The 13,067-nt window shown below is 31.8% G+C and overlaps 2 protein-coding genes across 2 annotated transcripts; both read left to right on the top strand.

Annotated features, from left to right (window-relative positions):
- The first annotated feature begins 9,234 nt into the window (after positions 1-9,234).
- LOC145610892 (F-box/kelch-repeat protein At3g23880-like) lies at positions 9,235-10,476 on the top strand. The gene has a single exon (XM_081666155.1). The coding sequence runs from the start codon at positions 9,235-9,237 to the stop codon at positions 10,474-10,476; it is 1,242 nt and encodes a 413-aa protein (XP_081522281.1).
- Positions 10,477-11,415: 939 nt separating this feature from the next.
- Positions 11,416-12,730, top strand: LOC145610891 (uncharacterized). Its single transcript, XM_081666154.1, has 2 exons — positions 11,416-11,855; positions 11,977-12,730. The coding sequence occupies exons 1-2, from the start codon at positions 11,416-11,418 to the stop codon at positions 12,728-12,730; spliced, it is 1,194 nt and encodes a 397-aa protein (XP_081522280.1).
- Positions 12,731-13,067: the final 337 nt, after the last annotated feature.

Below are 13,067 nucleotides of genomic sequence, written 5' to 3'. Positions count from 1 at the left end.
AATAAGGCCAAAGGAGATTCAATACTAAAACCAATTGGCAATAATAGGAGTAACTCCTCCACCTTATAAAATGAAACCATCTATCTTATTTCTCTAATGTTGGACACTCACAAGTAGGTTAGAATGAGTTTCAAATGTAATTTGCATAAATCATTCGATATGTACAATCGCTAATTGAAAGCATGGTTTCCGATATAGTATAAAACTTATTCATGGCCTAAACATCAGTTTAAGGTTTTGATTAAGTTGGTTTCTAACATGATATCAGATCTACCATGATAAAGGTCATAGGTCAAATCTCATCCACCTCTTCTTTCTAAGTAAGTGAAATTTATTTCGTGCTAGGTATGAGGAGGGTAGGAGACCCAAACTATATCCATACTTTAAGCCCAACCAGGTTCGGAATCAGGGGAATTGGTGTAGGCCATGGCCCCATTGATTTTATGTACCAAAAGAATGTGTAACAATGTTTGGTAGTTTATTAACTTGCCAAATTTGTAGTTTAGATAATTTTTGTGCATGCAAGACAATGGTTCAAGTAAAATTTTATATTGAGATTAAGATAAGTGTGATCGATCTTACCCCCAGCCCCAAGTAAAATTTATGGTTTTATTACTAAGCCTAACGAGCTTTCGTGCATGTGAGAGAGCATGATAGAATATAATGCCTATTTATGAGCATTAAGGCCCTGTTTGATTCACCTTAATTTTGCTGAACTGAAATTATTTTTACTGAACTGAACTTATTTTTACTGAACTGAAATTATTTTTACTGAAATTAAATTATTTTTACTAAACTGAAATTATTTTTACTGATTTTCTATTATAATTCTTCTTTAAGAAAACTGAATTTTACTGAACTGAACTTATTTTTACTGAAGTGAAATTATTTTTGCTGAACTGAAATTAATTTTACTGAACTGAACTTATTTTTACTGAACTGAAATTTATATTATTTTTTTAAGGTGAAAAGAACAGGGCCTAATTGTAATATCAATTTCAAACTTAGCTCATTTAGAAAACCCGTCAAGATGAGAACAACTATTATTATTTGATCCAATTTGTACTCCTGATCCAACTTTTACTAAGCAAGAAAGGAACGTTTCGAGTCTAAGTCTACCATTAATTTTGAAATTAGTTAAAGAAGAAAAGATAAGATCTCACTGGCTATTGATCTCACCTTTTTGAAGCCAAAATCCACCAAGTCCATTCAAGTCAATGTAATCAACTACTACACAACATACTACTACAAATCTACAATAATAATGTAAACGTAGCTTTCACATTTACATGCATGCTTCATATCTAACCTCAAGTCCTTAATGTAGGGATATCATTTTGGACTTATATAACATCTTATTTCAATATCATGAAAATATGACATCCCTAAATCTAATCTAAATATATATATATATATATATATATATATATATATATATATATATATATAAAGGGGAGTTTTTAACCGAGATTTTACAGCGCCACGTAGGATTTTTATTATTTTTAAAAAATTATTAGAGCGCTACATAGGATTAATATTTTTAAAAAACTACAATAGGATTATGCCACCTAAGATAAGTTAACGTGCCACGTAGGATTATAAATTATAGCTATATCCAATAAATAATTCAAGTGCCACATAAGCATAATTGACCAATGAGATTTTAATAGTTACATTAATTAAATACGAAATATTATGTTTTGAGATTATGAATTTTATCTAATATTTTAAAACAAATACGGAGAAAATTATATATTCGTACAACTAATAAAATAACAAATGTAATCACATAAATATGAAAAACATTTTAAAAAAAAAAAATAGATACATACAAGTATAAAACTCCATCTGGTTAAGTTATAAGTTTATAACGTCCGGCATTAATTTGATTAGATGGTTTTAAATTAGGAAAGGTGAGTCCATGATGTAGTTGTGTTGAGATTTAATGACTATTTGAAGAAAAAGTTCAGTCTTTTTAAGACCCACCATACATACAAGTATAAAACTTCGAGAATTCCGTGACCTTATTTGATTGCAACTTGCCAATTTGAGTATTGTTTATTTGTTTGATTACCACAAGTATTTGGATTGTGACCCCAAATAAATAATAATGAAATTAAGTGGAAACCATAAAGGTGGGCCATTTTCTTAGACTATTTTGTACTATTTTCATACTCTCCGTCCCAATTTAGTTAACACATTTTGATATTCATCACTAAATAAGTTGCTAGTTTTGACTTTATTTTGTGATTTATGCTGAAAAAAAAAATAGTAAAAAGAGGTGTTGGTTGATTCATTTCAACGATTATTATTACCAAAATATCAAATTTATAATATATGGTTGTATATAGGGGTGAGCATAATAGGGTACCCTGTAAGAATTTCCAGGGACCAGAACCGGAACCTGTTGCAACAGGTTCCTCAAAATGGGAACTGGAGCCTGTTGAACAGGTTCCTGGAAATTGGGAACCGGAGTAGGTTCCGGTTTCGATTCAAGTTACCCTGTATTACAATATACTCGCTAACTTTTCCGTGGATTTTTAATAAAAAAAACTGGTTGGTCACTAATTTATAAATTATAATGTTTACAACTTGCAAATAAGACAAACTAATAATAGTTGTCTAACAAATTTAATATATAGATTTTTATAATTGTAATTTTGATATTTATTATTTAAAAATTGAATAAGAATTAGTGTATAATTTGAAAATAAGTGATACTTCCAATTTGCTACCCGGTACCGGAACCTTTTGTATAGGTTCCGGTTCCGGAACCTGCGGTTCCTAACAGGTTCCAGTTCCGATTCAAGGTATCTTGATTTTTTGCTCACCCCTAGCTGTATATGATTGAAGAACTCATTATTTAAAGTTTCAAATCGACAAACACGTTTAAATCAAATGATGAAATGGGGGTTCGAACGGTTTTGGGCTCGATGGACTTGTCATTTAATCCAATTTAAGTTCGTCACTTTTATTTAAGTTAGAGTAACTTTTGTTCAAATAATAATATATTTTGCTTATTTTAGGGTATTTTTATAATGGATCGATTTATTTAAAAATTTGTCTAATTATATAGGCCGGGTCAAACTATTAGGAGCCCACCTAATTAATGCCCAATTTTCACTGTGTCCAATACAATTCTGGGCTTCACGCTAGCCCAAATAACAACTCCACTACAAATGATGTTGTGAATTACAGTACAACTCTTTTTTTTTTTTTTTATTATTTTTTTTTATTTTTTTTTACCATAAGTCATAAGATAACCTAAGATAATACTCCGTACCAAATATCCTACAAATTAGTGAATTACTAGTACTTTTTCAAAGATAATTGAAGAGAGATTATCTTTGATTAATTTATACTCTCTCCGTGTTTTTTTTAAGTGACACACTTTTTATTTTCGGCCGTGTTTTTTTTAAGTGACACACTTCCTCTTTTAGAAATTCCTTACATTTTAATAATATATCTTCACCCCACTATCTCTTACTTTATCATTTCTCACTCCTTTCATGGTCCCCACTTACTCTCACATTATTTTACTTTATCATTTCTCACTCCTCCAACCTAGAGGTGTCAAACCCGAACCGACCCGAAAAAAATTATCCGTTTCGAACTGTAACCGATCCGATTTGATCCGAGAAATTCAAGACCCAAACCCGATCTGTAACCGAACCGAACTCAACCCGAATCCGAACTTGACCTGATCTGAACTTAACCCGGCACCGATTTGATCCGACCTGAACTCAACCCGAATCCGATTTGACCCGACCTGAACTCAAACCGAACCGATTTGACCCGATTTGAGCTCAACCCGATCCGAAATTGACCCGACAAATAATCGATCAGATCCGATCTGTTTTAACCCGAACTGATATTAACCCGACCCGATTTTAACTCGATTTGATTTTTACCCGATCCGAATTTAACCCGACCATGATTGATTATTGACCTTTTATTCAAGTTCTTATATACTATATATTTACTAATTATTAATAAGTTAACTTTCTTACTACAAAGAAATAGTCTGGAGTCTTAAGTTTACTACAAACCCATCACATGAGACAATTTGACCAAAAAGTAGGCGGGGTCCATATAAAGAGCTCCCTCTTCCTATCTCTCTCCTTTTTTCTCTCTCTACCATGTGTTTTTAGAATATTTTAATCGTTGTTATGGATTTACAAATACATAACATTCCTTCATTACTACTTCCTCTACAACTGTGCATTATCCTAGAATTATAGGCATTATACATCGTACGGTTATATACGCACTACATAAATATGCAATAATTTATGCTCAAATAAAAAGAATGTACATGTTAACAATTAACTATCACTATGTATAATGTCAAGTTTTTAATATAAAAATTGAATTAGTATTAAAGTAATTCTAACAACTCTAACAAATATTTTATACAAATTGAATTAGTAATAAACTAAACTAATAGTACAGAACTCATAACCTCACAAGATTGTACAATTGATGAAGAGTTGTAATCTTGTAATAACCTTAAAAAATTGATATTCTATTTTGTATATCACCATATGTAACTATTATTACTCATCAATATATCACTAGCTCGGTCTCACTTATATAGGTATGATAAGTTATCGATAATTATTCAATCTCAATCTTCCTTTAAGATAAAAATTATACATAACTTGATCAAATAAGAAAACTAAAACTTCGTCCTTCATAATTAATAATCATATTGAACCAATAATAAGGTAAAAACTCAATAATATCTCTAGATTAAAAATAACCTTATTTGGATATGAATTTGGTCAGCTTGACCAAAATCCAGCCAAACACAAAAAGGAATTGAATCGAAACTGACCATTTAATGAATCAGCGGATCAACCTTATCTTAATCAAACCGAACTTGACCGAACCGAAATCATCCGAACTTAAATCAACCTGACCCAAATTCATCCGACCCGAAGTTATCCGGTTAAACCCGTTTTAAACCCGATCCAAATTTATCCGAACCGAAAGTGAACCGATTTGGAGTTGACCCAACCCATATCCGACCCGGACTCGAAAGACCATGATCCGAATTTGACCCGATCCGACCCGATCCGAGTTAAAAGGATAATTTTGATCCGAACATATCCGACCCGAGCAGATCCGACCCGAACAGACCCGACCCAAACTCCATCCGGTTATCCGAATTGACACCTCTACTCCAACCTACCCTATTAACATCTTATTTTATTAAATTAAAGTCAATAAAATCTCCTAAAACTCTGTGTCGGTCAAACTGTGTCACTTAAAAAAATACGGAGGGAGTAACAAAATAAAATATTTTTGTATTCAAAGCGTCAATAATTCAATATATATAATTGATTTAAGGAAAACTTTTGTATACACCCGGTTTTCAGTAATTTACTGTACATTGGGTACACTTTTATCAGATTTTGTGTCACTTTTGTCAAATTTAGTGTCACTTTTGTCAAATTTATCAATGAAGCATAAATAACTCATATATATCAGGGTAACTTTTATGCGTTTTAGTGTAACTTTTGCGTATTTTACTGTCACTTTATAACGGATGTTCAGTAATTTACTGAACATCCGTTTTATTTAAAAGTTTGTGTTGATTTAAACCATCAATCATCATAATCACATTTTAATTTCGTTTGTATCTGTTCATTGGCAAATAAATCATGGTGGACGACAAAAATCTAATATATATATATAAAGGGGAGTTTTTTCCCGAGTTTTTAGAGAGCCACGTAGGATCTAATTTTTCTCAGCACGCCATGTAGGATAATAAATCTTAGGAGTAGCCAATTAAATAAGAGATTATTAATTTCTTTTAGAATTAAATAATTCAAATGCCACGTAAGCAAAATTGGCGAATGAGATTTTTAAGTTTAAATTAACTAAATATTAAATATTATCTTTTAATATTATGAATTTTATCTAAATATATAACAAATATTAGCTCATTAAAAAAAAAAAATCAAACAAACCGTGCATCGCTCGGGCTTCATCTAGTATATCCTAATTGATAGTACAATAAATCTTTTTTTTTTTTTTTTTTTTTTTGGTGTTTATAGTACAATAAATCTCAATATCTTTCTAATATAATAAGTGAAAGACTTTGTGTTCTAATATGTTTATGAAATTTATCCTACAAATAAAATTTTCTTATACTCAAATTAAACGCCATTATATATACGAAGTATATTAATCAATTTAAACCATCAAAGTTGATAATCACACTTTCTCCAAATTTCATTATATATACGAAGTATATTAATCATTGTATTTCTCCAAAGTTGATAACCGGATGGAGTTTGGGTCGGGTCTGTTCGGGTCGGGTCTGTTTAGATCGGATATGTTCGGATCAAAATTATCCTTTTAACTCGGATCGGGTCAAATTCGGGTCGGGTCAGATTCGGGTCATGGTCTATCGAGTCCGGGTCGGATATGGGTCGAGTCAACTCCAGATCGGTTCACTTTCGGTTCGGATAAATTTGGATCGGGTTTAAAACGGGTTTAACCGGATAACTTCGGGTTGGAAGAATTTGGGTCGGGTTGATTTCGGTTCGGTCAAGTTCGGTTTGAATAAAATAAGGTTGATCCGTTGATTCATTAAATGGTCAGTTTCGATTCAATTCCTTTTTGTGTTTAGCTTGATTTTGGTCGAGCTGACCAAATTCATATCCAAATAAGGTTATTTTTAATCTAGAGATATCATTGAGTTTTTACCTTATTATTGGTTCAATATGATTATTAATTACGATGCACGAAGTTTTAGTATTTCTCATTTGATCAAGTTAGGTATAATTTTTTTCTTAAAGGAAAATTGAGATTGAATAATTATCGATAACTTATCATACCTATATAAGTGAGACTGAGCTAGTGATATATTGACGACTAATAGTTACATATGGTGATATATACAAAAAAGAATATCAATTTTTTAAGGTTATTACAAGGTTACAACTCTTCATCAATTGTACAATCTTACAAGATTATGAGTTCTGTACTATTAGTTTAGTTTATTACTAATTCAATTTGTATAAGATATTTGTTAGAGTCGTTAGAATTACTTTATTACTAATTCAATTTTTATATTAAAAACTTGACATTATACATACTGATAGTTAATTGTTACTATGTACATTCTTTTTATTTGAGCATAAATTATTGCATATGTATGTAGTGTGTATATAACCGTACGATGTATAATGCCTATAATTCTAGGATAATGCACAGTTGTAGAGGACGTAGTAATGAAGGAATGTATGTATTTGTAAATACATAACAATGATTAAAATATTCTAAAAACACAAGGTAGAGAGAGAAAAAAGGAGAGAGATAGGAAGAGAGAGCTCTTTATGTGGACCTCACCTACTCTTTGGTCAGATTGTCTCACGTGATGGGTTTGTAGTAAACTTAAGACTCTAGACTATTTCTTTGTAGTAAAAAAGTTAACTTATTAATAATTAGTAAACATATAGTATAAGAACTTGAATAAGAAGGTCAATAATCAATTATGGTCGGGTTAAATTCGGATCGAGTAAAAATCAAATCGAGTTAAAATCGGGTTGGGTTAATATCAGTTCGGGTTAAAACAGATCGGATCTGATCGGTTATTTGTCAGGTCAATTTCGGATCGGTTTGAGCTTAGGTCGGGTCAAATCGGTTCGGTTTGAATTCAGGTCGGGTCAAATCGGATTCGGGTTGAGTTCAGGTCAGATCAAATCGGTGTTGGGTTAAGTTCAGATCGGGCCAAGTTCGGATTTGGGTTGAGTTCAATTCGGTTACAGATCGAGTTTGGGTCTTGAATTTCTCAGATCAAATCGGATCGGTTACAGTTCGAAACGGATAATTTTTTTCGGGTCGGTTCGGGTTTGACACCTCTACTATAGACACCTTGAGACATACTAGTATTATGTAATTAGTTGGGCACTTGGGCTTATGGAATTTGGGTCACATTTAACCCAACACCCATCATAAATATAATGGTTAGGCAAAATTTAATCGAACTTCCAATCACCCTATCATAGTATCATCCATTTCATGTGACTAATTAATCTATTTATCTAATACCAGTCTAAGACGTACAATAATGCATGTTAAGTTGAAAAACATGAAAGTGCAAAGACGAGAGATAGTTAAGGGGATTCAGCCAGGTTTTTGTGTATATCCAATCAAACGGCGCCCTAAGAAAGCGGCAAAAGTACCAAGACTCAGGTTATAATGTTATATAGTCCAAAGTTGAGATTCTGTTCTTACTTGGCTTTTTATTGAACTAGGTTAGTTTACCCCATATTTTCTTTTGACAAATTAATTTATTTATAGCATAAAATATAAAAATTGTTTAAAATATCTTGAACAAAATTGAATGAGAATGGTAAATATTGTTGCTCATTTTATATAGTTGACAAAAATAATTTCCTTAAATAAACTATACTTCGTAATAATTAATTATTAAAATAATAATATACTAAGGACACACCATAAATTGACATGTGTCATTGCTAGTGTGTCTATTGACCTTTTTTTTTTTTTTTTTTTTTTTTGAAAACAAGTCTATTGACCTTTTATTATTATTATTGAAGGGTATCCTTCTTAAGTTTGCATATTTAAAATTGAATTCTCCTTTTGTTAAATCAAAGATTTTTTTTAAGGGATCAATTGCATAATTATATATCATTGTATATATGTTAGGATAATCATGATAAATTTAGTAAATATTTTCTTGGTGATTATTATTGTTTCCTTAATTCTGTGAGATAATTGATGGTGTGAATATATATTCATATCTTTGTCATTGTTGTATCTTTGTCATATTATTTGTTTTTGTAAAATAAATCTTTAATTTTTTTAAAAATATACTATGAACACACCAGGAGATGACACGTGTCATGATTGGTGTGTCTTTTAGTATATAGTGATTGAATTGATTGATGATTGATGATTGATTGAATTAGGGAAAAAAAAAGAATTGCAGTATTATAATACAACCCTAAGAAGATAATTAGGAAACAACTAGGAAACTACCAAAAATATATCCTAATTGATACAATATATCTCAATATCTTTCTAATATGATAATTGAAAGACTTTGTGTTCTGATATGTATATGAAAAAATTTATTCTTATACTCAAATTAAACGCCATAATATATACTTCGTATCAATCAATTTAAACCATCAAAGTTGAAAATCACACTTTCTCCAAATTTAATTGTATTTGTTCGTTCATTAATAGTAAATCATGGTGGACAAACCCAATAGCAGTGGACGCCTTCCTTTTGAGCTTGAATCGAAAATTCTCGAAAGGCTACCGGTTAAATCTCTTCACCGTTTCAAGTGTGTTTGTAAGCGTTGGCGCGATGAAATCAACACCACTTATTTCATAACATCACACACTCGACAAGTTCGAATAAACGAACCGAATTCTTCTACACTCGTCTTCCGTTGTCTTAGTTATTCATCAAATGATTTGAGGTGGTCACGGGACATTTTCTCACTAGATCTCCAATCTTCTTCATTAGAGGTTAAAAAATTGTCTCACTATTATTCATCCCATGATAATAGCTACTATTTCTCTCTTAAATATGCGTTTGTTGGTTCAAGTAATGGCTTGCTTTGTTTCCGAGAAAAAGCGAATAGTGACGGATTGACACTACAATATTCGATTTACAACCCGGCTACCCGTATCTGTAACACTCTACCTAAGGGGTATCCAAATTACCAAGATTATTATTCCAGGTATATGATGGGGTTTGGTTATGATCGTGTTAATGACGATTACAAGATGTATTGTTACAAACGTCAACACACTTCTGGCTGTCTTTATAGCTTGAAGAATAATTCATGGAAAAACATTGAACCTCCTCCGCCAAGGCTTGGTGACTGGACCGTTATACGCATGATTTTGTCGAATAACGCGTTTTATTGGATAGGTTTTAACCCTGATTCATCTAATACATGTGTAGTTAGTTTTGATCTAGGGACCGAAAAGTATCGTGAAATACCTCTACCACAACCCTATATTGGTTCGCGGTCATGGGCTAATTGGAGTTTAGTTGAATTACGGGGTCGTTTGCATCTCATAAAATATAATATGTACTATAAAATATCAACTTTGAAAGTCAGAATATATAAGTATAACATTCGTATTTGGGTTATGAACAAGAACAATGATGGTTCGAACCAATTGTGGGTTAAATTGGTTGATTGTATAGCACTAAAACAAGTTTTAAAAAAGGAATTGAAATGTAGTGGTTCCCAACATCCAAGTTATTATCGTCCGCCGCGACCTTGCGCTTATTTAGAGAATGGACGAGAAATGTTAATAGATTTAGGGGGAATCATCATTGTTCAATGTGATCTAAGTAGTGGTAAGGTTAAGAAAGCCGAAATTCGTGGTTTACCGCTCGATGGCGGTTATAATGTAATCCCTAAATATGATCTTATTCCATGGATTAGTTCTTTTGTTTCCCCTTGTACTTAATTCTTCTCAACTAATGAATGAAGGTAATCCCTTCTTATGTTTAATTTTTACTTGTTTATACTACTTTCATTCCTTGGAATTTTATTTGTGTGATTAAAGTATTTTTTCCATTTTTTTTAGTTGTTTCTACAATAGTAAAAAAAAAAAAATAAAAAAAAATGAGTGAGGGCCTGTTCATATTTACTTAATTTCAGTTCAGTTCAGCTCCATATTCATTTCAGCTCAATTCAGTTCAGTTCAGTTCCAATCAGTTCAGTTCAGCTCCAATCAAATCAGTTCAGCTCAATTTAGTAAATATGAACAGGCCCTGAGAGGACTGGTTTCGAGTGCGTTTTGTCTACCATTATAATTGACCTTGTTTATAAAAATATGTTTACTATTGTAATTGAAATTAATTGCACCGTCATAAATATCTAAGTTACAATTGATCAATAATATTTTCAATTATCAATTGAGAAGCAATAAGGGCAATAAGTACCACAAGACTACTTTTTCTTAAATACAATTCACAATTATATTGGTCAAAATAAATAGAGGGAGTACTATATAATTAGGTAATATTAAATTGTCACTTTTGCTAATTCATAATCTTTTAGCCGTAACAACTAGTCAACTACACATTAGCTAAGGTACGTTTACATATTATTAGGACCTGATTAGTTGACTAGGAAAAGATAAAGCTAACAAAGTAAGAAACAACTTTACAAAAATGTAGACTCAGAAAAATTACTGTAGGCATTGATAGATACACAAATTATTCTTGTTTATCATTAATAAATAATGTACCTAATCTTCAAGATAATTAGAAAACAAATCTTAACGCATAAAAAATTCTCATATTAAAACGTCAAAATTATATAAATCAATTGATATTATATTTTTAACTTAATAATCACAAATTTATCCATCTCCAAATTTCTATCTGTTCTTTGACAAGTTATGGTGGACGATAAACCTTCTAAAAGCGCATCATCATCATGTTCACAAATGTTCCTCAAATTATTCACAAAAATCAAGCCTGTAAAATCGAAAAATAAGAAGAAGAATACACTAACATCTTATAATTGCAGTACTAGACGGCTTCCTTTTGAGCTTGAATATAACATTCTCGAAAGGCTTCCGGCTAAATCTCTTCTCCGTTTCAAGTGTGTTTGTAAGCGTTGGCGCGATGAGATCAACAGCACCTATTTCATAGCATCTCACAGACGACAAGCTCGAATAAACAATCCGAATACCCTTGCCCTCCGTCGTCTCAATTCAAAGTTGTTATGGTCATCGGATATTTTCTCACTAGATTTCCAATCTTCTTCTCTAAAGCTCAAAAAATTAATTCGTTATTCTTCTACCCATAAGATGTACTCTTACACTTACTCTCATCGGTTAGTTGGTTCGAGTAATGGCTTGCTTTGTTTCCTCACATTTTTAAATAACGACGTAGGCAAATCAACAAGGTTTTCAATTTATAACCCAATTACCGGTACATGTAACACTATACCTCAGTCGATACCAAGGCACAACAACTACTATTACTTGGTCGGGTTTGGTTATGATCGCGTTGGTCACGATTACAAGATTTTTTTACTATGTTCCACTTGTAGACGGCGGTAAAACTTGTTGGCTTTATAGCTTGAAGACTAATTCATGGAGAGTCATCGAACCACCTCCGCCACCTTCTGGTTATGCAGGTAACAAACGCATGATTATGTCGAATAATGCGTTACATTGGATAAGTAATAATCATAACCCTAGTGCTTGTATTATTAGTTTTGACCTAGGATGTGAAGAGTATAATAAGGTACCCTTACCACAACCTAGTTATGGTTTAACTATGAAGAATGATTGGTATTTAGATTACGAGGTGTGTTATGCATTTTTGCCTCATATACCACCCGAAGTATATGAGTATAACATGTGCATTTGGGTTATGAACAAGAACCATCATGGTTCGGAACAATTGTGGGTTCAATTGATTGATCGCATTTCACTAAAACAAGCTTTAGATAGTGAATGGAAGCGTTATTATCGTGTCCACAAGTTATGTTCGTATAGTCTGCCACAGCCTTGTGCTTATTCAGAAAATGGACGGAAAATCGTAATATTTTTTGGGGGAGTGACCTTTGTTCAATGTGATCTACGTAGTGGTGAGGTCAAAAAAGTCAAAATTCGCGGTTTACCTAAGGGCAAGGATGCACTTGATTGTGATCTAATTCCATGGAATGCTTCCCTTGTTTCCCCTACAAGCTTAAGCACTTAATTATGTAGAAATAATGAACCTTATGAATGTATTTTTTTCTTTCTTGTTTTTTTGGTCATAAATAAAAATGACTTCTTCTACGTATTTTATTTAGTTGGATGTGTTTCAATAGAGATAAATTGCCAAAATGGCAAGCAGATCTGATGATATCAAAAGTACAAAAAAAAAAGAAAAAATAATTTATCGAAAAAGATTAATATTATCAAAAAGTACAATCTTTAAATAGAAATAGGCTCAGCTCTTAATAAAAATAAAAGGACAAAGAGAGTATTCGTAAGTATCATTTGTTTTCGAGTGCTTATTGTCCACTATTATCGATCTTGTTTTAGCAATTTAT

Source organism: Chenopodium album, chromosome 24 (assembly GCF_948465745.1).
Source record: "Chenopodium album chromosome 24, dcCheAlbu1.1, whole genome shotgun sequence".
NCBI classification, from domain to species: Eukaryota; Viridiplantae; Streptophyta; class Magnoliopsida; order Caryophyllales; family Amaranthaceae; genus Chenopodium; species Chenopodium album.
Note: the sequence above shows the minus strand (reverse complement) of the source record. Positions and strands in the feature narration are given on the sequence as shown.